This window comes from Rhinolophus sinicus, chromosome 17 (genome assembly GCF_057876585.1).
Source record: "Rhinolophus sinicus isolate RSI-liver-muscle chromosome 17, RSI-T2T, whole genome shotgun sequence".
Taxonomy (NCBI): domain Eukaryota; kingdom Metazoa; phylum Chordata; class Mammalia; order Chiroptera; family Rhinolophidae; genus Rhinolophus; species Rhinolophus sinicus.
This window is the reverse complement of record NC_142517.1, coordinates 182,693,575-182,717,694: the sequence shown is the minus strand read 5'-3', so window position 1 is coordinate 182,717,694 and position 24,120 is coordinate 182,693,575. Positions and strand designations below refer to the sequence as shown.

The following is a 24,120-nucleotide window of genomic DNA, read 5'->3' as shown; positions in this document are numbered from 1 at the left end:
AACCAGCATATCAGGTTACCTGTACCTTATTTATTGACATTATATAGGTATGATGTCAATGAGTTTTAATACAGGAAATACATGATACAGAAAGGTGTATGGTGAGAAGGAAGTCTTTATCCCATCTCTGTCCCAACTTATTCAGTTCCCCTCCCTGGAATTCTACGTTGTTAGAAGCTTCTTGCGTTTCTTTCCAGAGACCACGTATTCATAAACCAGCAATATGTTTGCTAATTATATGAAATGCTGGGTGGGAACAATAGGCTTGTGTTCCTGTGATTATGAGGTATATTTAGCGTCTCTGTCAAGTTCACAAATGTAGCCACAATCGAGGCCAAGTAATTTTTTCATTTTGTTTTTAGCAACCCCCTGAGAGAGGGCAGTTCCATGTTAGTTTAGGAAAACAAGGTTAATGGATAAGCTGCTAAAGACATTAGGTGAGAACCTAGAGATCTGGAGTCCGGAGCCCAAATCACAATGTGGTTAAGCTACTCTGCCTGAGAAACACATTTTTATCCTCTATAGACAGGGAGGCGAGAGGAGAGAGAGAAGAGTCAGCAAGAAGGCTGGGAGCTGTGTTGGGTGAAGAGCCTGAAAGAAATCACTGGAGTGGGGCGGAGGGGGGCAAAAGCGCTTCCAGGAGCCAGGAGGTCTCCTATGCGAATGTAAGGCGTACCCTGCTTGGTGTGCCTGGTCTGAACATGTGCAGGTACACACACACACTCTGCGGGAGTGGCTGGGTTTTCTGTCTGTGGACATGCAAGGCTGTACAGATGGGAAGAGGCAACAGCCTGAAGGCAGAGTGAACTGAGAATGTTAAGTCCTAACCCACCCCCAGAACTGGCACAAATCTGAGAGGGCTTTCAACTGCCACAGGACATGGGACAGGAGTCAAGGACAACCTCTTTACTTAAGGGGCTGGGAGACTTCAGCTGATTTATGTCACGTGTGACCTGTCATGTGACACTTGCAGGTGACACTTGTGCTCCATCCTCTTGCCCAACGGTGTGAAACAGGGTTGGACAGGTTTGGGACGACTGTAAAGGAGGATGCCGCAGAGAGAACTAGAAATAGGGGGAAGCTGACAAACATTCATCCATCGGACAAATATTTGCTGAGTGCTTGCCATCTGCCAGGCAAGGGTGGTGGGGCTGGGAACCCAGCTGTGGATTAAAAAAAAAAAAAAAATCCTACCATCTTTGTGGAGCCTACACGTTCTTTTTGGGAATGCTGAGAGGAAGAAGGTGAGAGGAGCTGCCAAAATTGCTGGGGAAATAGTGGGAAGAGGGAAGAAAATGATGGCAAGAAGAAATTAGGGTTCTTCCACCCTTAACCAACAAGAAGGCTTCTAATTAGTTTCCAGGTTTTGAGAGCACGCAAAGTACACAACTAAAAGAAATACGTGCACACGACATAAGATTGGGTGTCTTCAGCCTTCTAGTAGATGGGGGGAAAGGAGCAGACTGCAGTGAGAGTGCCAGGACAGACTCACCTTGTCCCCCTACCCCATCTGTCCCCAAACAAGGCCACAGACCCCGGAGGCTGGGAACCCTGCAGCCTGTGTGTGTATTGGATGGGGAGAACGGTGTACGAAGAAGCCTTTGCTAATTTCTTAACCAGCTACAAGAGCATGGTAAATTTTTTTTTTTTTTTTTTTTTTTTTTTTAAGATTTTATTGGGGGAAGGGGAACAGGACTTTATTGGGGAACAATGGTCAAATTGTTGTCCTTTCAGTCTTAGTTTGTGGAGGGTTCTGTTCAGCTTCAAGTTGTTGTTCTTTCAGTCTTAGTTGTGGAGGGCGCAGCTCAGCTCCAGTTCCAGTTGCCGTTGCTAGTTGCAGGGGGCACAGCCCACCATCCCTTGCGGGAGTCGAACCGGCAACCTTGTGGTTGAGAGGACAGGCTCCAACCAACTGAGCATGGTAAATTTTTGTTGATTAAATTTGTTAACATAATTATGCACCCAGAGAGTTTACAAGATGGACATCTGGGGTCTAATGCATAGCCCCAGGTCTAACGCATATTACAGGAAGCTGATATTCATACAACGGTTAGTTCCGGCCTTTGGGGCTAGCAACAGGAGGAGTGAAAGTTATACACAATACATTGTTAATCTGCTTCGTGTCCACTTGAGGATGTGAAAAAGCCTGTGGAGTTGGCATCAGACCATGCTTCCATTCTTCTGGGTATTTCAACAAAATACTGTCCTCAAACACTTTAGTAATTCAAGCACTGTGGTGTATGACTGCTTTCAAAACTCATGCGCACAAAGGCAAGCCAAGGAATCTCTGCTGAGTGGGGATCCTGCTCTGAACTGATAGTCTAAATGCAAACAAGGTTCAGGTGCCAGCCTGAGACAGCACCCCCTGAACCTCCCTCAAGAATCTCAAAAAAGTGCACCTGAGGATTCCCTTGGCTTTTGCTTTCAAGGCAGCAGGCTGTGGAAGGGAAGAGGAGCTGTGGAAGTGGACGCAGGGGATGAAGTAGGAAAGGCCAGCTTGTCCCCTGGCAGGCTGTCAGACGGCAAGGAGCCAGCATCTTATCAAGCTTAGTGCCAGACCAAAGGAACGGGCCAAGAGAAAAGACTGTGTCTGAAACCTTCCAAATGTCCACAAGCCCTGGTGTCACATCCAGCTTCATGAGGAATTTCATCAGTGCCATTTGCAAGTCCTACTGAATCTTCTTAGCAGTGAAAAACAACTTCGCAGGCTAGCTAAGGACAGAGTGTGCTGGGCAAAACCCTGGTATAAGGTTACCAGATATGGGGGGAAAGAGGGAAGGCCTGTGAGAGGAATGACATCAGAGAGGTGACGAGTCATGGAAAAATCAGAGCTAGGGTCACAGATCACATTCCCACAGGGGAAGCAGTAAAGCTCACATGCTTGCTTTCGAGGTAAACCTGTGTGAACAGGAATCGGCCCCGACTCGCCTCACAATGAGAGCTGACCAAAGCTAACACATCCTGAGAGCTTACTGGGTGTTGGATACATGAAGCAGAGAGCCAGTGCCTTGCTGGATGATGTCATTTAAGTTTCACGACACCCCAGAGGGTATGAGCTCTGCTCTCTCCTCACCACAGGGCCTTGGCACATGCCCTGCTCTCTGCTGAAAGACAACTCTCCTCCCCACTCCTGCTTGTCTTCACCTCATTAACTTTGAGTATTTCTTCAGGTCTCTGCTTAATCATCACTTCTTCAGGGAAACTCTGACTGAAAAACTTCTGTTCAACTTCATGATCTTAGACTATTGTGGGTTGCTTGACAAAAATTGCTAAAGACTGATGAATGTAAGGGAAGAAAACACATTCATTTTTCTATGGCATACCAATAATGAAACTTTTAATTGGCATATTGTAGTCATTGTGTATAAATCATGTTTACGCAAAAATTTATAATTTTTGTTACTGACAGAATCTAATCTTTTGAGACATAAGCTTATGAATAAAAGTGCAACGATATTCACCAAACCACACGGGTTTGGCTCAGAATCAAAACAGGCAGTTGATGATTCTGTTTGCAAATTGAGGTGGTAATAAATTATTGAAATTTGTGCTTTCCCCCACTAATCATCTGCAATTCTAGGTTTTGAACATTTTGGCCTTTCAACAGTGATCCTCTGTACTTGACAGGAACACAGAACTCTTTAATTGGCTTTTTGCCGACCACTGAAAGTTCTCTCCATGGTTGGATCAAGTCATCCAGAGGGCACCAGACTTGACATACATTGAACGTGTTCCACCTAAACTGAGCCCACATAAATGACCTCACATGTTTCAGATGTGCCCTTTATCCTTCCAAACACATCTCCTCATTTTATCTAAACTGCCTGGACAGTAAAATTTTATTCTGCTGCCATAAAAAAGCTTTTATTATCAAAGCAATAAGGTGTAAGGATAAGGAGATTACCATGGCAAAGCCTTTATGGTTTATTACACAGCTAATCATAGAGATAAAGTGCCATTTTACAAAAATGTTTCCATTGTCTTGATTCCTTTGTGTAGAGGACTAATACTAACAATAATCAAAAAGAATCGGAAAGGTACGTCAGCAGGAATAGATGTACTATTTTCTGCTCTGTGGAAGACTCCTCTTTAAATTTGGAGACTAAGACACTGAGCGATAAAAAGGCTTCATTTGGAAGCCGGGACGAGCCACGTCAAGTCCTGTGTTCTTCATAAAGAAAGATGCTCTGATAGGGAGCAGCCACAGGACTGTCAGGGGTTGATAAGCTGGAGAGCAGAACCTGGGGGCGGGTACTGAGGAATGAAAGCAGAATTTCAAAGGGAATTGCTAGAAATCAATCAGTGACAGCAGCCAGAGTTAGACGCTAAAGAGTTAAAACTAGGCCACCTTCCTTCTCTGAGTTCGCCTCAGGGAGAGGGTAGTGAGACAAATTGCCTGGGACCATCTGATCCCAGACAATTTTACTTCAGGACCTTCTTGTGGATAAAGTGCTTCAGTTTGGAGTTTCCTTAACCCTTCCGCTGCCAAGCAGAACCAAGCAGGTGGAGAGGCTCTGGAGGGAGACAGAGCCCCGCCTCCTGCAGGATGAGCACGCTGGAGAAGGCCCTCTTGTCCGCCAGCCCATTAGAGGGAAAAAGAATGTGGAAATTGCTGGGGAGAAAGGAGTCCAATGAATGCTGAGGTGGTGTTTTAGCCTTTCTGGCCTTCACATTTTACATAAAACACACATGAGTGATAAGCCATAGAGCAAGAATTCCTGTATAAAGAATTTCTGTTTCTCTCACATTTGCCCCCCACTCCCCATGGCTTCTGCTCCTAACTGCTGCATCAGGAACTGTGCATGCCCAGGGGCATGCCAGCTGGGCTCCTGGCAGCCTTGTAGTGCCCAGTGCCCACTATGTGGGCCTTGAGCTGGGAGTTAGAGCTGATGGACGAGGCCGTGTGTACTGCCCACAAGTTCAGGCAGCTATGTCCCTTCCCCGGGGTGAGAGGATTTTGCCTACCAGGTGAAGTGTAGAAAAACTCCCTTTATACTTTTAGTACGTGCAATGCTGTTACCATGGGTACCATTTCTAGTGTAACTCCCCAAGTATTAGCAGAAATTCTTGGGCCCAGGGCAAAACTACTCAGGGGTTTCAGCTCACCCAGTTTTCAACTACTGCTGCTGTCGACCAAGTTCTGTCCCTGGCCTGACAGCCACAAATGCAGCAATACTGTGTGTGGGTCTCTACTCCTGGGTCAAGAGAACAGGCAGCCCTAACACTTATGACAGGTGCCTGCAAATGGCACCCATGCTCTTGCACGCTGCCAATTCCCTGCTCCTCCTTTACTCTGTTCTGCTTCCTGAAGGGTAGTAGAATAAGCCACCCCCAAATATGGCACTTTGGTATATTGACTATTTTGAGCTATAGGCACTTGAAAAACAGCAAAAGCAGGGAGAGGCTTTCTCTAAACTCTTCTTAACTACCTAAAGGCAGATTCTTCACAAGGAACTTGATTGCCATAAACACCCTTCCTCCCCAGGCGGTTCATCAGCCAGGGAGCATTGTTGACTCTTATCACAGGAGAGCAGACTAGAAATCAAGACCACACCCACACACCCTTTGCCAGACACTTGCATGCTTCCCATCTACTCTTCTAAGGGCCCATTCACCTTTCCTGAAAATCATTTGCTCTCCCTTATACCTCACCTCCTCTCCCCTTTCCCTTGTTAAGATGGTATTTCAGCCTGAGTTCTAAGCCAACTTTTTGAGTTCCTCGTTTTTTCCTGGGTATCTCCCATGTATATATGAGGTATACAAATTAATAAACGTGTTTGTTTTTCTCTTGTTAATCTGTCTTTTATTATGGGGGGTCTTAGCCAAGAACTCAAGAGGGTAGAGCAAAAATTATTTTTCCTCCCCTACACCCCCATCTTGTCCCCTCTCCTGTACCCGGTATACGGGCTACTGGCATCACCACTCACCCAGTGTCCGTGAGTCCTTTCCCTTCACTTCCCATGTGATCAAATCCTCTGAAGTCCACCCCAGAACTGTCTCTCCTACCCTACTCCACTTCCACTGTTGCTGATTTAACTCTAGGCTCATTATCAAATAGTTGGCTATGTTTATTTATTTTTTGGTTGGGATTCCTGGGTTTGTCACCTTCTGCTCTGTCCATTTTTTCATTTAGATTTTACAACAACCTGCATTCTTTTTATAATTAGAAAAAAAAAAAGGAATTATTTTTTCTTAAGGTAGCAGTGGTGACAAAATGGTCTTTTAAAATATTTCTTGCATTCCACAGTGTGATTTGGTAAACATATGAAACCCAACATACATATCAACAGCATGTAGACTAGGGTGGAACACAACCCTTTGATAAACTGCCTAGTGATCGTGGCTCAGGGAAATGAAGTCGCAGTGCCTCTAAGCGTGAACCACATTTAACATATAAAGCAAAATTAAAATCCCTTTGGCTGTCAATGAAAGTGACAGCAGCACTCAATTTGCCAATCAGGCCGAGCCCATTTGATTTCTATTTCTTTTATCAGAGGTAATATAATCTGTTAATGTTAATACCGCTTAGTCTGCATTTTTTATATTGAAATGCTACAATGATTTAAATCATAGTTAATGAATATTTCATCACACTGTCTGAGGTGCATTTCAGAAATGAGACATTTGCAGATTTAGCACAAGGACTAACTTCCAACACTTAAACAAAAATCCTAGAGTTCCTCAAAAAAGACATAGTTAATTGAAAAAACAAACAAACACAGGGATACCTTTTTTTCTTATAATTTTAAAAATGACATCAGAGTTGTAAAATCCTATAAATTCTACAACTCCCACAACACCACATGTTCAGTGTAAAAATCTATATTCCTTGTCCACATCCATTTAGAATTATACATATAATTTTGCTTAATAATATGTTTTCTTATCTTTGCTAATTATTTCTTAGTTTTGTTTCCTTTCCATGGAGATCACTGTATAACTGTTCTCATCACTAAACTGTGTTCAGTTTCTATAGCTACACAAATTGTATGATTTATTACAACCCCCTTAAAACAAAAACAAAAACAAACTACATCTACATCTATAGAAAAGAAAGCAATGTGGATAATTGTCTTATAGCACAAGGATACCATTTAAGAAATTGAATTAACATTCTTCACATTTTTACTTTTTTCATGTTCATTAAAAAAAACTGGAAAAGCAAGATAAAATAAAACAAATTTCAAAATAAAACAAAATAAGACAAATGCTCTCTTGGTCTCATACTTAAAATAGAGTCAACCATTCTGAACACTTGCATTTCTTTCCAGTTTTTTGCGGGGAGTGGCATCTATGCAGAAGCCATCATGGTTGTTGAACATGAATATGTTAGGAACACAAACTAGAAGAGACTTATGTGGTACAAGAAGTCACAGAAATGCTGGCCCACAACCCAAGACCGCTGGGCCTAGCTGAGGCAGCTCCTTGCCTCCTGCTGGGCTCCTGAATTCCTTGGCTCTCATGTGGAAAGGGGAGGGGTGGGAACGTACACTTCTTGGTTTGGACCATAAGACTCTTTACCATCCAGCATTTTCTTGTCTCACGTACTGCCACTCCTCTTCAGGACCTGCCCTAGGCCATCAGTTTCCCAAGTGGGGGGAACAAACAAAATAATAAACTCTATGTACTTACTTCTTAGTCTAAGAAGTAGACCTTCCTCATCTTTAGTATACAGATTAACAGTAGAACCCATGTATGATTTATAAATAAGTTATCTGGTTTGAGACGGATGTTCTCACAATTCACTCACTGACGGACTGAGACCCAGGGAACATACTCCTTCCAGAGCACACTGTGGATGGACCCCTTCCTAACGAGCCAGCAGTGTTGATCCCCCTCCCCGCTGCCCCACGGCTCCATTGGTTTTTGCCAATACTGCATTACATAGCCTGTTTGTCTATTCCCACTAAACCTTGAACTTTTTAAGGGAAGAGATCGTCTTCTATCCCTTCGTGTTTTTAGCAGTGTTTCTTCAAGTGTGGTCCTCAGACCACTTACACGGGTACCCACTGTACTCATTAAATGCAGCTTCCTGGGCGCCGCCCCACAGAATCAGTTTCTGGGAATGGGGCCCTGATGTTTCCCATGCATTCCAAGCTTTGAGAAGCATGGCTTGTGACACATCCATCTATCTATTGGATGGATGAATGGTGAAAGGGGAAGAGAAGGTAGAGAGAAGGCATGGCAAGGCATGAAAGGGGAAGGAGGGCTGAAGTGGTGGCTACTGTGGCCATTCAGAATCAGGAGTCCTTTTGCCTTACTTCTCTCTTCATTGAGCAGTAAACAGTAAAAAGTTGTGATGAAATAGCCGTATCTCATAGCTGGGATCCAGTGCATGCTAAATAAACAGAAAGGTGGAGAAGCATAACGTCTTCCCAGTGTCTTGGTATAGAGGAAAAGAAATTTACTAAATGCTTATCTGGAAGAGAAGGGAACCAACCTACATTGAATTTCCACTGTGGGCCAGGCTAGAGATTTTCTAGAATAATCTAAGAAATGCTTATCTTGTACATGAATCTTCACAAAATCTCTAGAAAGTCTACGTAAAGTTAAGAAAGCCAACCATCTTCAGAGCTAGAATATGTGTAGATGAGATTTAAACCCCATTCTAACTCTACACCCCACGTTACCAATTAAGTGGTTAATAAACCTTGAAAATGTGACTTTTGTTAGAATATGGCCTAAGAACCAAAGATTTACCATCACTGAAATAAAAATATAACATACATATAAGGAATTTTATACTAACTTCATGTATTTTGTAGTCTTGTATATGATTTGTTGCTATCCTAGCTGACAAATTTTGCCCAAAATGATGCCTCAGTCTCACTCTAAGAAACTACAGAATCTCACCCTGTATCAGTCTAATAAATAGGAATAAGCTCCAAGATCCATTCTGAAATTATTATGTAAGCTATCCCACTTTTAACATTATAATGTATTTTATATTTATACTAATGTATAAGAATGAATTCACCTTATTTTCCCAGTGAAAATGGATTATACTGTAAACTAAGAAAAACACTCACACACAAATGATGCATATTCTCCCTCTGGTATTGTATAGCTAGAACATTTTGCTTAATTCCTTTTCATATTTCTATGGTATAAGGAAAACTAACAATTCCTATTCAGGAGCATGTTACCAAGCTGGTAGCCTTCATTTGCTGAAAAGATTCAGAAATCTTTTCAGATTTCAAGCTGGAGTCAGAATCAACTTCTTATCCTCCAGCGCTTATTGTGGGTCTATTATTCTGCAAAGGAGGCTGCAGTGAAAGGAAAGCCGCCTTCCAATGCTAAGTGTGCGACTGACATAACGTATGGAGGTAATCACACATGTAGCTAAGAAAGGCTGTTAATACAAGGTGCTATTGATGCTGGTTTCCTGGGGACCATACCAAAACTAGAAAGGCTAGTGTTGTAGTTTCCGTTATTTATCAACCTGCTCTTCCTTCATGTCGACGATTCACTCAGTCCTTGCAGTGGCCCTGGGGAAACATCTAACACAGAGAAAAACCTTGGGGAGGAAGGAAAATAGGAAAAGAAAAGCTTTCCCCTCCAAAAAGCGAACTACACTATTTAGAATGGCACCATCACAAACGAGGCAAGATTGGAAATACACTGTACCACAGGGACTTGCGTTAGTCACAAAGTCACAGGAACCTTGAGTTTCTCCATGGTATCCTCGTATGGTAGTTACCCTTTTCACAATTTCAAAATGGATCCTGAAGCTTATTTCTGTTTATTGGACTCGTACAGAGTAAGGAAATAGAGTCATTTTTGTCAGCCAGTACAGCAACAACAAAAAAAAACCCATACATATCGCTCTCTTGAGGCATAAATATATTTATTAGCCTCTTCTATTGTCTCTTGATATCCTTTGCAGGTGTGTGCTCATCTCCGTACTGTGCATTCTTTCAATAAGCTGGCATAATCTCAACTATTGGGTGTGGGGAGAAGAAACAGGTTTGTTTAATTTCCGTTGTATTGTGCTTTGTACAAGTCACAAGCAGGTGGGCACTTAGGAAAACCATTTGATGAGAAGGAAAGGGATTAATCAGAAAGTCTTGTTTGTACAAGTTTTGATCAATGGGAAGATTGTACTCATTTCCAGAGCAGAAGGACACAGAGACCTTTTATTAAATTTCTTTAAAAAAAAAAATACATTGCAAACTCTTGATTTTTGTCTTCATTACATGTTGAGTCTAAGGAGCTGGTAAAATCTAGCCATCATTTAACACATTGCTGCTATTTTAATAGAGAACTGAAGGCTTTGTAATATTATTACATAACAATGCTAAGTGGCTGAAAAGTCAGTTCTCCTGCTGATAATCCCATTGCCAACATCCTTTGATGAATGGCACAGAGAAAAACATCATTTTATTACTGGACAACACAATACTCCAGATACCCTGAATGCTAGTGGGGCACTGACAATGCTTACTATTTCAACCACACGGTTTTAAAATGGAGTCGCTACTCATTACCCATGCTTATGTCAACATCCTCCATGTAACTGAACTCAAAAACCAAGCTTGCTGTTGTCACAGCATCTATTCTGTGACACAGATCTAATTCCAGGATGTGTTTCACCTACTATTAATTTCCCTATATTTATCTATCAAAGTATATACAGTGCTACAATTAATTCCAATGACTCCTAATTAAGAGAGGGTAATTAAATGGTTCACAGGTATTTGTTCAACCACGACTGCACCACAAGACACACAAAAACACCCTGTTTTTATTCCTTCATTTCATCTCATTAAGGAGCACAAGGGCTGGCACATCTGAGGATGTCACTGGCAGTGGAGTATTTGGACACATGCCATGTATGCCCAGGAACACCAAGTAATATTGTTGCCTGGCTGACGCCAAAGAAAAATAATAATCCCCTAGATGGAAAAATTCTCTACTGTATTTATCTTTACATGCTTCGGATCTTCACCCTAATCTCGGCCCCCCACTGTGCTATTTGGTTTTATTGTGAAATGAGAAAAAGACTCAGGTAGAGACAGAATGGCTAATGAGAGCGACTGCCTATCATTAGCTACAAGCGTCAGTTCTGAATATTTCCATTTTTCTCCTAAAGACTGAGTTGAATTCTATAATGAAAAACAGACAAAAAAGCAAAGCCCCCAAAGTTCTACACTTCAATACAATTGTTTTTCTGGTCTTCAGGAAACGAAAATGTAATTTGACCTTTAAAGTGTGTACCTAGAAGGTTCATGTTTCAGGCCATATGAAAAAAAAAAAATTTCCTACTTCACTGATCTGAAAGAGAAGATACTCTGGTTATGTTTTGGGGGGTATGTAACTGACTGGAAAGGACACTTCCTCTCTCACGTCTCCAGTGGCACATTATGAGGGCAGTGGGAGAGGGGGGGATAGATAGTCAGGGGTGTTACAAAGGGAGGAATCTCCTTCCTTCCCTCAAGGAGCTACAGCAGAACATGCAGAAAGGCTGTGTTGAAGTTGATGGCGAGGAAGACATGCAGTCTTCCTCTCACTGTCCTCTGTCCAGGCTTTCTCAGCATTACGGATGACTCAGGACAGATAAGTATTTGTAATATGGGTGGGGGCGGGAGAGGACGGTTCTGTGCCTTCTATGATATTCAGCAGCATGCCTGGCCTCTACCTACCAGATGCCAATTGTGACAGCTAAAAATATTTCCAGACATGGTATCTCCTGGGAGGCAAATTCATCCTGCTTGAGAATATTGCTCTAGCCCCAGACATAGCCCTCTCTTTGCAGGACTCTCAATCAGTGAGTTTCAACCACAGATGTTCCCAAAGAATCACCTGGAGTTCTTTAAAACAAAACAACAAAAAAACACACCAAAAAACCTCTTTCTGGGTCCACTTCAGACCAGTGACCTCAGCATCCCTGGAGGTGGCACGTAGGCAAAGGATGACCACAGAGCTCTAAGAGTTCTTAATTATAGTGTATACACAATACTTTGGTATGGAGAGAAGTAAGTATTAATTTACAGGCACCATCTTTCAGTCACTGTTTAGTTACAAAGAGAAAAAATAAGAACCCTGAAGAGCCCAGAAAAACTAGGCTTTAGGCACCGCATGGGAAGCCAGGTATTAACCCCAATGCAGCTAAAAGTTTGGAGAATGTCGGGGGAGAATGAAACAACCAAGGAGGAAAGAATCCTCCTATGTGAGAAACCTGCAAAAGAAGGAAAATGGTCTTATTTGGGCTCAAAATGAAGTAGTTCCAAGGCTCTATGCTCCAAGAGTTTTACATCATGTGGGCACCCAAGAATCAGCAAGCTGGGTAGGCAGGACAAACTGCTGCAGAGCTGGTTCAGAAATGCAGCAGCCACAATGACAATTTCCCTGTGGGAAGCCTGCTGAAGCACACAGCCTGGAAAAAGGATACAACATTTAAAATGTCACAGTGATGGCACCGGTCAGTGTGGGGGGCCACCCTGCTGACCACCAGGTGGTCTGTGTGCGGTTTCGCGTGGCTACCAGCAGGACTTCCATAGTAGAGGCTCCGTTTGTAGTGGGACTGGAGGTCGGTCGGAAGAAAATAGACTTATCTCAAAATAGCTTTTTCTGCAGCCTGAAATTCTCACTTTTAGAGTGATTTTGGCTGATGGAGAGTCTAAACAGACTCAGTTAACATTTGTGAACACGCAAATAAGTGACTTTGAGAAAGAGGACACATGGTCATCAAACAGATGAGGTTATCACTTACACCAAAAGGGAGTTAATGGTTAAAAAGAAAAAGGAAGGGAAAGGGGGATCCCGTTCCAAGTTCCCATCTTATCGTGAGTGGTGTCATGGTGAGGAGCCCCTGGCCTGTAGGGGGCAGCAGGAGGTTCACCCTGCTGTGTTGTGAGGGGAGAAACTCCAAGATAAAGAGAAGGGGGCAGTGGGCAAAGGCTTACGGCTAGAGGTGCCAAAACCCCTGACCTACTTCTGAATTCTGCTTGAGCCAGACCTGGCACTGCTCCAGCAACAAATAAACATGAGGTATATGAACATTTCTGGCCCCTTTATACAGAATGCATGCTTTGACTGATTTCCCTTTCCTATTTGAATCCAAAGCAGCCTAAAAATATGATTCCTGCCAGTCCCCATTTTTTGTAACCCCGTTACCCCACGCGCAGCACACACTACCCTTTAGCTCATTACCATCTTTCATTTTCTTTAGGAATGCTTTTAATTAGATGTTAAATCACCAATAGCACCTAACAATCTTTACAGCTTTATTTTGGAATACTTTTCCCCCTAGCATATGGCAGAACTATCAACTATTACTCTCCTTCCTCAATGTTTGTTTTTTTTTTTAATTCAATGATTTATTGCTCATTTTAAGCCTTCACCATCAACTTGGACACACACACACACACACACACACACACACACACACACATCTGTGGTGAGAAGCTACACTAGTCTGCACACAATGCAGTTAAATCTGGCAGCTGTAATTCCAAAGAATGAATATTTTCCAGTTGTGGTAGGGGGCCAATCATACAGAAAAGAAACCAGCTGTTACATGTTAGTTCCTGATGGGACTTTTCACACAGGCGCTCATGTTGCAAAATTAATTTTCTGTTAAGACTTATTTTGAGAACATGGTGTCACCTTTGCTCCCCTCTCAAATCCCTGATTCTTCCTGGGAAAGTAAGAATGATCCACGTAATGGTCATTTAGCCCTATGTAACTGTGTCCTGGTTAAACGCCAACTTTGATATTATAATTTAGCTATTTAATGGTTTTCTTCACTAACTGTACTGAACAAAGTATTCTTCACAACCAGACTGGGAAGGATAAGCCTTTAATTCATTTTTCTCAGATATCTGCTCACTTCGCTTGCACGAGCATGTGCAAACCAGTGCTTTTTCCCAGCCTCACAAAATCATCATTCCCACGAATTCAGCAGGATTCTGGGGGAATTCAGTCAGGCAAGATTCACTTCGTGAAGCTGGCACTTTGGTAGGAAAGTGAATGTTTAGAATTTCTTATCTGAGAGTTTCTATTTATTTCTAAACTATATGCGATGCCTGTTGAACGTTTTGGTGAGGGAACTGCTGGCCTCAAGTAAGGAGAGGAGACGAACTGGGAGGCAATATCGCTTGTACACCAGCTGAGTTACCATCTGTTTCAACCAGCACTTTCAGGAAATCTCCAGAGGACTTGTCCCACATCCTCCAAATCTGGATATGTCTTCCAATGTAATCCTGAGATTTCAACTGTATTAAATGAACGGTGCTGCATTCAAAATTCTCTCTAATGCCTAGAGTTCATGACTTCACCACCAATAGAAAGCTTAATTTTTTAAAACATTTAAGCTCCCTTCTTGAGTTCTGTGACCTGCTATTTTTCAAGAGCACCACAGTCCCTAAAATTCATCCCTCAGAAAACGAGAGGGGGTTTAATGTAAGTACATTGCCATGTTGGCTGGGCTGCAGGCTCATTCGGAACAGAGTCAAAGTTTTTCCATTTGACAGAAATTCATGTAAGTGATTGATAAAAACAAAACAAAAAAACAAAAAAAGTTTGGTTTTATTTTTAACATTTATGTCATTTGGGGATGCTTTTTATTAAGGGTTAGATCAGAAATCAACTGCTGGTTCATTTTATAGCAATCGCATACAGAAAACAGTTAATCTAAATTTTTTCTTCTTCAGTTTGGACGGAAAGTGCCATTTTGTTAAGTAGGTGACTTTTAAACAGTAGTGTGGCTTGGAAGAGCTCATTTAGAGGTGATCCTTCCCATCAGTTTAAAACACAATGTGAATTACAAGCAGAGAAAAGATATACAACTTCCCTGGTGCTGACTTTCCTGGCCCCACACTTTCAGCTCTTGAGGAGTGAAACACTCAAAGAATCTGTTATAAATCTCAAGATGTCTCGTGACCCATGTGGTGTTCATTTTACTAAGGAAATAAAGTATAAATAAATAAATAAATAAAAGTACTCAGAGCAGCGGGAGGAGAGAGGTAATCTGAGGTCATTGCTACACTTTGTCAATTAGTGTGAGTCACTCAGATGGAAGGTAGAATACAGAGGCCTCGGAGGAAGAGTTTATTCTAAAATGCCACACAAAAGGGTAAGACAGAGATGTCTTCTCCGAGCAGCTAACTAATGCCTCCAGACAGAGGCTGGCCAACTATGACCCCCACGGGCCAAATCTGGCCCACTGTGTTGTGCATTATCTCTGGCTGCTTTCATGCCACAACAGCAGAGCTGAGTCGTTGCAGAGACCTTATAGCCCATAAAGCTTACAATATTTACTAGCTGACCCTTTACAGATCAAGTTTGCTGACTCTGGCTCTAGAGAACAGGCCTGGAAGTTGAGTGTGCTATATAGATGAGGGGAACATAAGGACAGAGTGGAAAAGTCATATAACTATCAAATTTAAAACCCAATGATACTAAGAGAAAACACCTTTCATTTGCACAGCATCTTTACCTTCTTTAAGTACTTTCAGACTATTTTTGGAGTTTGCTTTGAACAGATAGTTAGGTTGTAATCTGATCAAACAGAGAAGAGGTCCATGAAGGTCCAGACGCTATGACGAGGGGAGGGTCAATGTTCTCACTGAATGATAACTAAGGGGCATGGTCTTCTTTCAAGTCCCTGGCATCTCATGCACCCTTGGGATCTTGCAGTATATGTAACACGTGGCTTCAAATTCAATAATTTTAGATTAGGTCAGTGTTAGGAGTCCTCTTTTAATTTTATACAACTCAACAATCAGTGTCCAACCAAGGACTTGGAATAGGAAAAGTTAGCAGAAGATGTGATCAAATTCTAGAATCATGGGAGGCCAATGAGATATAGGGAGCACGTTATAGGGAGCCTGGGCATTGTGGATGTGTTTTGTTTTGTCCTGTATTTTTCCTTTTTAGCACCCTAATTTTCCTCTGGGAGACACAGCTCTTTAGTTCTCACTTCATGAGGTTCAGGTGGGGCTCACCCCACCACTAACTCTGTGGTAGGCACAAGTAGGCCTGACTGGTGGGAATATTGTCTCTCCTAGTCACCGTGATTGGTTTAGGGACAGATGTATGACACAAGCCAGCCAATGAGAATTAGCCCTTGGACTTTCGTTAGGACTACTGGAGACATGGCGCTCTCTCAGATCACAGGGGCTAAGGATTATGGGAGCCTGGAGCTGCCGGGGGATCTTGCTGCTCCATGGACAGATCATGCCTAAGAATGAAGCCAAGAATAAGCAGAACAAGGAGACTTTGGAAAACACTGAGAGAGGAAAAGAGAAACAGGGAGTGAGGGAGTAAGGGAGAGAGAAAGATAGAGATAAAACTGAATCCTGGTAACATAATTTGGGCTTAGAACTAAATTCGCCTAATGGAATCTTCTGGAGTTTTCATGTACATCAGCCAATAAATTATTTTTTGCCTTTAACTAATGTGACTAGTTAGTTCGGTTTCTGCCACTTGAAAACGAAAATGTTCTGATTGATACACTGAGAACATTTTTTATGCTGATAATGACCTTTACTAACACATATTTCATTCCAATTGTGAACATGAGCAAATGTGCAGGAATCAAAGCAATGTCTCTCATCAAAATCAGCTGCAGAGCAGGGCAGGGCAGGATGAAAACCACCCAGTGAACTATTTCTAGATTCCAGTCTTACAGTTCCCCAAGAATGGGATTCTATCACTAAGCTTGTGTAAGATATTTCTGAGTTTTGTTTTCTTTTATAATGACAAAGCTGGAAAACATTTTTTCTTAGTAGCATTCATGATATTAGCCTTCCAGAGATTTGTCAAAAATATCATTTATTGAGGTTTTGTTCTTTGATGAGGTTGTGTTCTACATCATTCAGACACTTTTGGGCCAACTTCAAGCATCAATAAATTATGTGTATCAGGTTTCTTTTTATTCAAACACATTCTCTTCTTTTTTATTCCCAAGATGTATGCCTCTGCATGCACGGCTTAAAAAAATCTTCTGAAGAGTTGTTCTGTGATGTTTATGTATTAAATAAACAACAGTTTCCATCTGATGCTTTTACCTATAGGAACGGTGCCATACATTTACAGTTTCCAAGTTGAATTACTCACCAGTTGTGTAACTCAGCAAAGGCAGCTTTGATCTTCTTCACTGAACTATCCACCTCTTCCTTGATCATGACGCGGTATCTAGTTAGAGACACAGTGCAGCGTTGCAAATCCTTCACCGATTTCTCAATGTTTGGGCCTAAAATTAACGTCGAGGAATAAAATGTAAATTGAGTGCTTTATCTTTTTATTTGTGAGCTGAAGAACAACAAAAAACCCCAAGTAACTCACCCCCACCCCCCAATAAAAAGAGTGATGTGTTTTGTTTTTCAATGAAAAAAACAAATTCTGTCCCGAGGATGTTTATAACCCAGGGTTTTAAAAATCCAGAGTTGGTAGTTTATATGGCCCCTGAGACTGCTCTGATTTCACCAGTGGGTTCCCTGGCGGGGCTGTTCTGGACACACGTGTCTCCTTTGCTCTTAGGAAAGAGGTTCTGATCATATGTTTCATCACAAACTGCAGTTTCTTGGAAACGGATATGTCTAAAGACCATTTGTGCTGCTGGCTCACTCTGTGAACACCACTCTGCGTGGTTAAAAGCCAGCAGGGCTTTAGAAGAGGAAAATGACATAGAGATTGGGAGAGGTACAAATGAGCTAGAAAGAGGACGGAGCCTCAGTGCCAGGTAGGCTGGCTCTGGCCCCATCTGTCCTGAGCCAGGCCTGTAATTATAGCAGCAGCACTTAAAGCGGCTCTGTGGGTGCCAATCTTGCCTGATTTCCTGAAATTGTCACCAGGCTTTACAGATAGTGCAAAACAAATAGGCAAACGGTATTTATCCCAACAAGGGCATGTTTCTTAGAAGAAAGAAATCTCCCTCAAGAAAAGTGAGAAAGTATATCAAATCCAAGCCAAGGAAATCAGATACAACTGAGGCTGAATGGGAATAATATTATTTAATCTTCTGGGAATCAGAAAGGAAGTGTTTTAGCCCCTCTCATTTTTAATGCCAGTTATATGGATAAAGTATATCAAAGCTTTAAAAATAACAAAAAAATATAAAACCCTCTTTTACTGTTATACTGTCTGCACGTTCTAACACAGAATTGAATTCACACAAGGAAGATCCTGTCTGAAGAAGACATACCAGCCTCTAGACTCATCTTTGTTCAATGCATGTTTAGAATTTGTAAATCAAGAAAACATTCAGCATTCACATTGCTAAAAGAGCTCCTACATTCACATTTTCTTTATAAGATATTAGGGTACAAAGTATTTGTGGTGCAAAGTTATCCATGATTACAGAGAGAAGAATGGTCACAGAGCGGCAGAGAAAGGGGGTGCAATTACACTTAAACACTCAAGACCTTTGGTTAACCTGGGAGGAATCACATCTGCCTTTCGATCTAGGTGGGTCATAGGAAGAAATGCAATTTCAGGTGTATCTCTCCTTCACTAAGCAGCATCTTTTGGCAAGTTCTATCATTCTGGAACTTCTCTGTGTGTGCAAAATACGTTGAATCATTTGTGCAAAAGAAATCACTTTACCTCTTTTCTTTGCCAACTCATCTGGCTTTATTTCAAGATGAGCTGCAGGGGCATTGCACTTAACAGGAGATGTTTTTGCCTTAGGCTTGCTTGGGTTACAAGGCTGCTCAGCTGACCACTGGAGGCCATCTGACCTCTCTGGTGTTCCATGTATAGGTTTGGGGTTCCCATCTAAGGATAGTTTCTGTTGCAGTGGTCTGTTGCCTTCTGTAAGAAAACACCAAATAATGACTGTGAAGTGAGAAACTAAAAACATTGATGATAATGTGATAGGGGATGCCAAGCGTTGTTTTTCTTTACATGTTGGTAATTATGCCTTTCATTGCAAACAGTCCAGAAATTGTTGTAATAGACTCCCCAGAAGATGAGAGAATAGACTAGAAGTAGAAAGAGCCTTGCACTTGGAGTCAGAAGACCTGGGTGGGTGTTTGGCTCTCGTAATTACTTGCAGAGTGGCCCTGGGCAAGCCACTTAACATCTCTGAGCCTTAGTTTCCTCAGCCAGAAAGGTTATTAGGTGGTTTACATCAGATACATGAGAGATGATCATTTTTTTCCCCCATTTGGTAAAGGCTCAGATGTCTTTAAGTATGAGTTTTGTATTGAGGCTATAAACATGTAGCCCTCCTATCTCCAAGAGCTACATTAATGTCTTGTGGTATTTTGTTCTGAATTAATGAAGGCAGAAGAATGATTGGAATTAGGGCAAGAATGAAGTGACAACAGGTACGATAATCATTTCATCTAATTTGTGGAGAGATTAAATCAGGAAACATCATCATAATATCTCAACTATTTGAAAATCTAGGGAGTCAGATTCTCTCTGGAGCTCTAACAGATGTGGCAATAAATTAGCAGCACGTTGCTTTTGGCATGTTTTAAAGGTAGGTTCCTATTTAGTTATTGCTGGAATAAATTAAATGGCACCTTCGTAGCCTGAAAAGGAAATGTATCACCCTTAACATCTTACTTAACCAGAGGGAGCTTTGGGTGTGAAAAAGGGGAAGCCAATGTGCTTCTGAAGGCCGGATTCTTGGAGAAAGCTGGGTGCAGTGGAGAGTGCAGGTTTGGATCCAGGAGACCCATGTTCTGATTTTCCCTCGTTCCTGATGACCCTGTGGAATGACTTCACTTTTCTGGTTGACTGTGGCTCACACTCAAACAGAGCACATTATCATCTCCATGAAGCCCAGCCCCTTTTCAGACAGTCACCCTTCCTCACTTCTCTCTGTCCCCGTGGTACGTCGTAAAAACTTAATGCATTGTATTTTAACATAAGCCTTACGTCCCCTGCCACTGCCCTGAAGAGGCTATGACTTCCTTAAAGGCAAATACTAAAATATGATTCATTTTTCAAGCCCCAGTACTTGTGGCTGGATCAATAGCTATCTGTAGAATTGTAACTGAAGTAAAGAACACTTAAAATGATTTCATAGAAGAAGAAGAAAAAAAAGAAACAAAGAACATCTTTTTTGACACTGTTACAAACTTTACGGAGACTGCACTGGGAAAGTGCAAAAGAATCTGATCTTGGTCCTAGTCAATTTGATTTTAGACATTAGTCCATTTATAATAAGTGTAAATTTCACTTTAGTTGAATCCATGAATAATAACCTACATATCAAGAAAGTACAACATACATTTTATGGGCTGAATGATGAATACTCTTTAAAATATGCTTAAAGGGAAATTAAGAAATACACAAGAAAATACACAAGAAAATTTTCAGGAAAGGTAGTGAACATGGTGATTAAGTACTGAAAACAGCACTTCCTCCAGTAATGACACATTTAATAGAATCCCCAGAAGATTAGAGAGCATACTAGAAATACAGAGCCTTGTACTTGGGAGTCAGAAGACCTGGGTGGGTGTTTGGCTCTCGTAATTACTTGCAGAGTGGCTCTGGGCAAGCCACTAACCATCTCTGAGCCTTAGTTTCCTCACTAGAAAGATTATTAGGAGGCTTTAGTTATACTAAAGTGGAACTTCACTCTAGGCAGTGTTGTCAGACTTTAGTGTGCATGAGTTCTCCCTTAGTACCTATTACAAATGCAAAATCCCAGAGGTTTGGATTTAGCAGTGGGCCCAGGATTCTACCCACCAAGTGATTCTGTTGGGGTGGAGATGAGTGGCACCACCCACCGGGATAAACTCTACTGTGAAAGATGAAAAACTGAAATTTTGATGAGTCTGTAAATGTTTTGTTAAAAACAGTGATTCAGTACAGGCTGGTTCCAACTCATTCTCTCTATATATCATAGTTAAGATTCAGCCTTGATGAAATACTGTAAATTGAGACTCTAAAATACAGCTATCTGTGCATAGTGTAGTAAATTAGTCTTATTCTTAAAAATAAGGGGATTTATATTATAGCCTAATGGAAATAATGACCTAAGGGAAAAAATTATTCTGTTGAATGCAAAAGAATTTTAAATGGAAGACAAGCATGCAAATGAGCACAGGCTCATTAACCCAGAGCTGAACATATTTCGTTTGTGTATCAGAAAACTATTGGTTCATTTCATCATGCATTCAACAAATATTTATTGAGAAATTTGAGTAGCAGTATTTATTTATTTTGGGGGGTGGTGTCCTGAGAAACTGTCTAATTATTGGTGGGATCATTAAACATTGGGATGATCTGAAGTTCTCAAAGACTACTTGGATATAATATTTGCACACTGGCTGTACAGATCTGTTTCCAAATATAGTAAAACTCTGGAGCTCTTTCAGATGAAAATTGGTGGAGAGTTACTATAGAACAGAATTAGGTTCATCTTGACCACGAATCCTGATATTTTTAGCAATTAGAATAATGGGAGTTCTCTCCTGGATAGAGTGATTTTCCTCTAAGATTAGAGGTCAGAAGTACCACCAGCCTTTTGTCTTTCTGGAATCCATTTGTAAACTTCCACAGACTACAGCTGATTCAGAGTTGATTCATATTACTGTCCAATAAGATAGCCATGTGGCTATTGAACATTTGAAATGTGGCTTGTTCTAAATGGAGATGTGCTTGCTGTAAGTGTAAAATACACAGTGAAATTTGAAGACTTAGTACAAAAAATATTTCTTTGATATTTAAAAAATATTGATCACATGTCAAAATGATAATATTTTGGATAAATTAAGTTAGATAAGATATATCGCTCAGTTTAATTCACCTGTTTCTTTTTACTTTTTAAAATTTAGCTACAAATATTAGTATTTTTGTTTTTTGTAGATCTCTTAACATTTTCTACATAGGCAATAATGACACCGGTAAATGAAGTTTAACTTCTTTCTTTCCAATATTTCCTTGCCCTATTGTATTGGTTGGGAATCCTAGTACAATGTAGTTAAGCATCCTTGCTTTGTTCTTGATCTTGGGGAAATGGTATTCAATATTTTATTATTAAGAATGGTATTAGCTGTAGAACAGATTTTTCATGTTTACCAGGAAGTTCTCTTATAGTTCTGATTTGCTGGGAGTTTTTATGTTGTCAAGTGATTTTATTTTGTTTTATCTATTGAGATAATCATATTGTTATACTCCTTAATTTTTTTAATATAGTAAATTGCATTGACTGGTTTTTAAATGTGAAATCAATGTTGTATTCTGGAGAAAAAGCACACTTGCTCATGGTGTATTTTTTTTTTTTTTAATTTATATTGCTTACTTCAATTTCCTAACATTTTGTTGATGATTTTGCTTCTTTAATCATGACCAATATTATTCTGTAATTTTTCTTGTAATGATTTAGTCAGGTTTTTGATAAAGTTATGCTAGTTTCATTAAATGAGTTGAAAAGTGTTCCATTCTTTCTATTTTTTTTTCTTTTAAACTTCTCTCTGCTCTTCAGTTTGGATAATTTCTTTTGACCTGTCTTCAAGTGCACTGATCCTTTCTTCTTCATTGTCCAAATTGCTATCAAATACATCTGATGATTTAAAAAAAAAATTCAGATATTGTACTTTTTAGTTCTAGAGTTTTCATTTCACTATTTGATCTCTCCTGAAATTCTCCTTATCTTCACCCTTTATATTCATCTTTTTTTTTTCTGTAAAAATTTTTAAGCATATTTATAATCTTTTGCTGATTCAAACATCTGTGTTATCTATAGGTTTGCTTCTAATGACTAACCTTTCTCTTCATTATAGGTCACATTTTCTTGCTTCTTCCCAGGTCTAGTGATTTTTAAAATTGGGTATTGAACATTGTGGATGATATATTGAGAAATGTTAGATTTTGTTATTTTTCTCCAAATACTTTGGATTTTGTTCTAATAGGTCATTAAAATACTAGTATATCACTCTCCACTCTCTTCCCCCACCACGCCCACCCCCCCTTTCCTTTCCTTGAAGGTAAATGTTAGGGATCTTATAGAATAAGCTAGAGTAGAAGAGATGTTAATGGGGTAGTGGACTGTTTCTTAAAATATTTTCATTTAATGCTTCTGTTTTATACCTCCCTTCTTAAGCTTGCCCTCCAGCCTATCTGCTGACTCTAAATCCTGAGCTTCCCCATTTTCTGCTGGGCAGTCATCCTCCTCCCTGCCACAGCTCCCTCCCTTGGAATTCTATGCTGCAGCTTCCCATACTCTGCTCCATCACTCAATTCTCATCCATCTACTTTCTCTCTCCTACTAATGGAGGCCCTCCTTTTCTTTCTCTTCATTATTGTATATTTCTACATTAAAACATTTCTTTACTATAATTCAGTGGGGTTTGTGATTAAGATATAAATTCATACCTTTCTTTTTCTTAAAAAGTTATTAATATGCATTGCTAAATTATTTTCCAGTCAATTGGTACCTATTTATACTCAGCTGTAATGCGCAAAAGTGTTCTCATAATTAACTCTTGCCACTACTGAGAACTATCAACTTTATAGTTACTAAGTCTTATTATCAACTAACGTATTTGATTTGTCCTTCACTTGATTTATTTTACACAGCAAAACATGAACTGTGGTGGTTGGTTTTTGTTAACAGCACCACAGAAAATAAATCTTTCTCTTAGGAGAAATATATGAACTTGGATGCAAAGGTTTTCATAATATATGCACAGCCATGTATAGAGTAGTTCTAAAATAATTATTTTAACCCATTAATATGGTTTAATAGTCTCCTACACACATACAATTTCAGTAGAGTACAATGTCTGATGACGATTAATTTACTATTGTAAAGTAGTTCTACCTAGGAAAAACTGATCAAGTATAATTTTGTTGTTATAAAATTGGCTAAAATTCCTAATGTCTGTGTTACTTAAAGCATGTCACTATTGACTTAAAAATACTTAAGTGAATATGAGAGTGTTTTGTGATAACTGATAATAATATATTGGTAGTTCTTTGATCATGGATCTTAGAGTTCTTAAATATTCACAAACGAAGAAATGCAAATGGAAATTAAATCTTAAAAATGTTCCATTTCCCTATTAATCAGTTTTACAAATAAAAACAATGAGATTAGTACAATCTTTCTAGACAGCAATATATTAAAAACTTCAAAAATATTCATACTCCTTGAACCCAATAATTCTATTTCTAGGAAAATATGCCAAGGAAATAATCATAGTTGTTCATAAA

The 24,120-nt window shown here is 40.3% G+C and overlaps 1 protein-coding gene across 6 annotated transcripts in view; it reads right to left on the bottom strand.

Annotated features, from left to right (window-relative positions):
* SPATS2L (spermatogenesis associated serine rich 2 like) overlaps positions 1-24,120 on the bottom strand; it is a 162,570-nt gene that overhangs the window by 17,412 nt on the left and 121,038 nt on the right. For 4 of the 6 annotated variants that reach the window (XM_019746487.3, XM_074339764.2, XM_074339757.2 and 1 more), the window contains 2 exons: positions 18,550-18,756; positions 17,062-17,197 (listed from right to left, as the gene is read on the bottom strand). In XM_019746487.3, the coding sequence (XP_019602046.2) occupies positions 17,062-17,197; positions 18,550-18,756 (343 nt within the window). The remainder of the gene's footprint in view (positions 1-17,061; positions 17,198-18,549; positions 18,757-24,120) is intronic. The other 2 variants (XM_074339761.2, XM_074339762.2) reach the window with 1 other exon arrangement.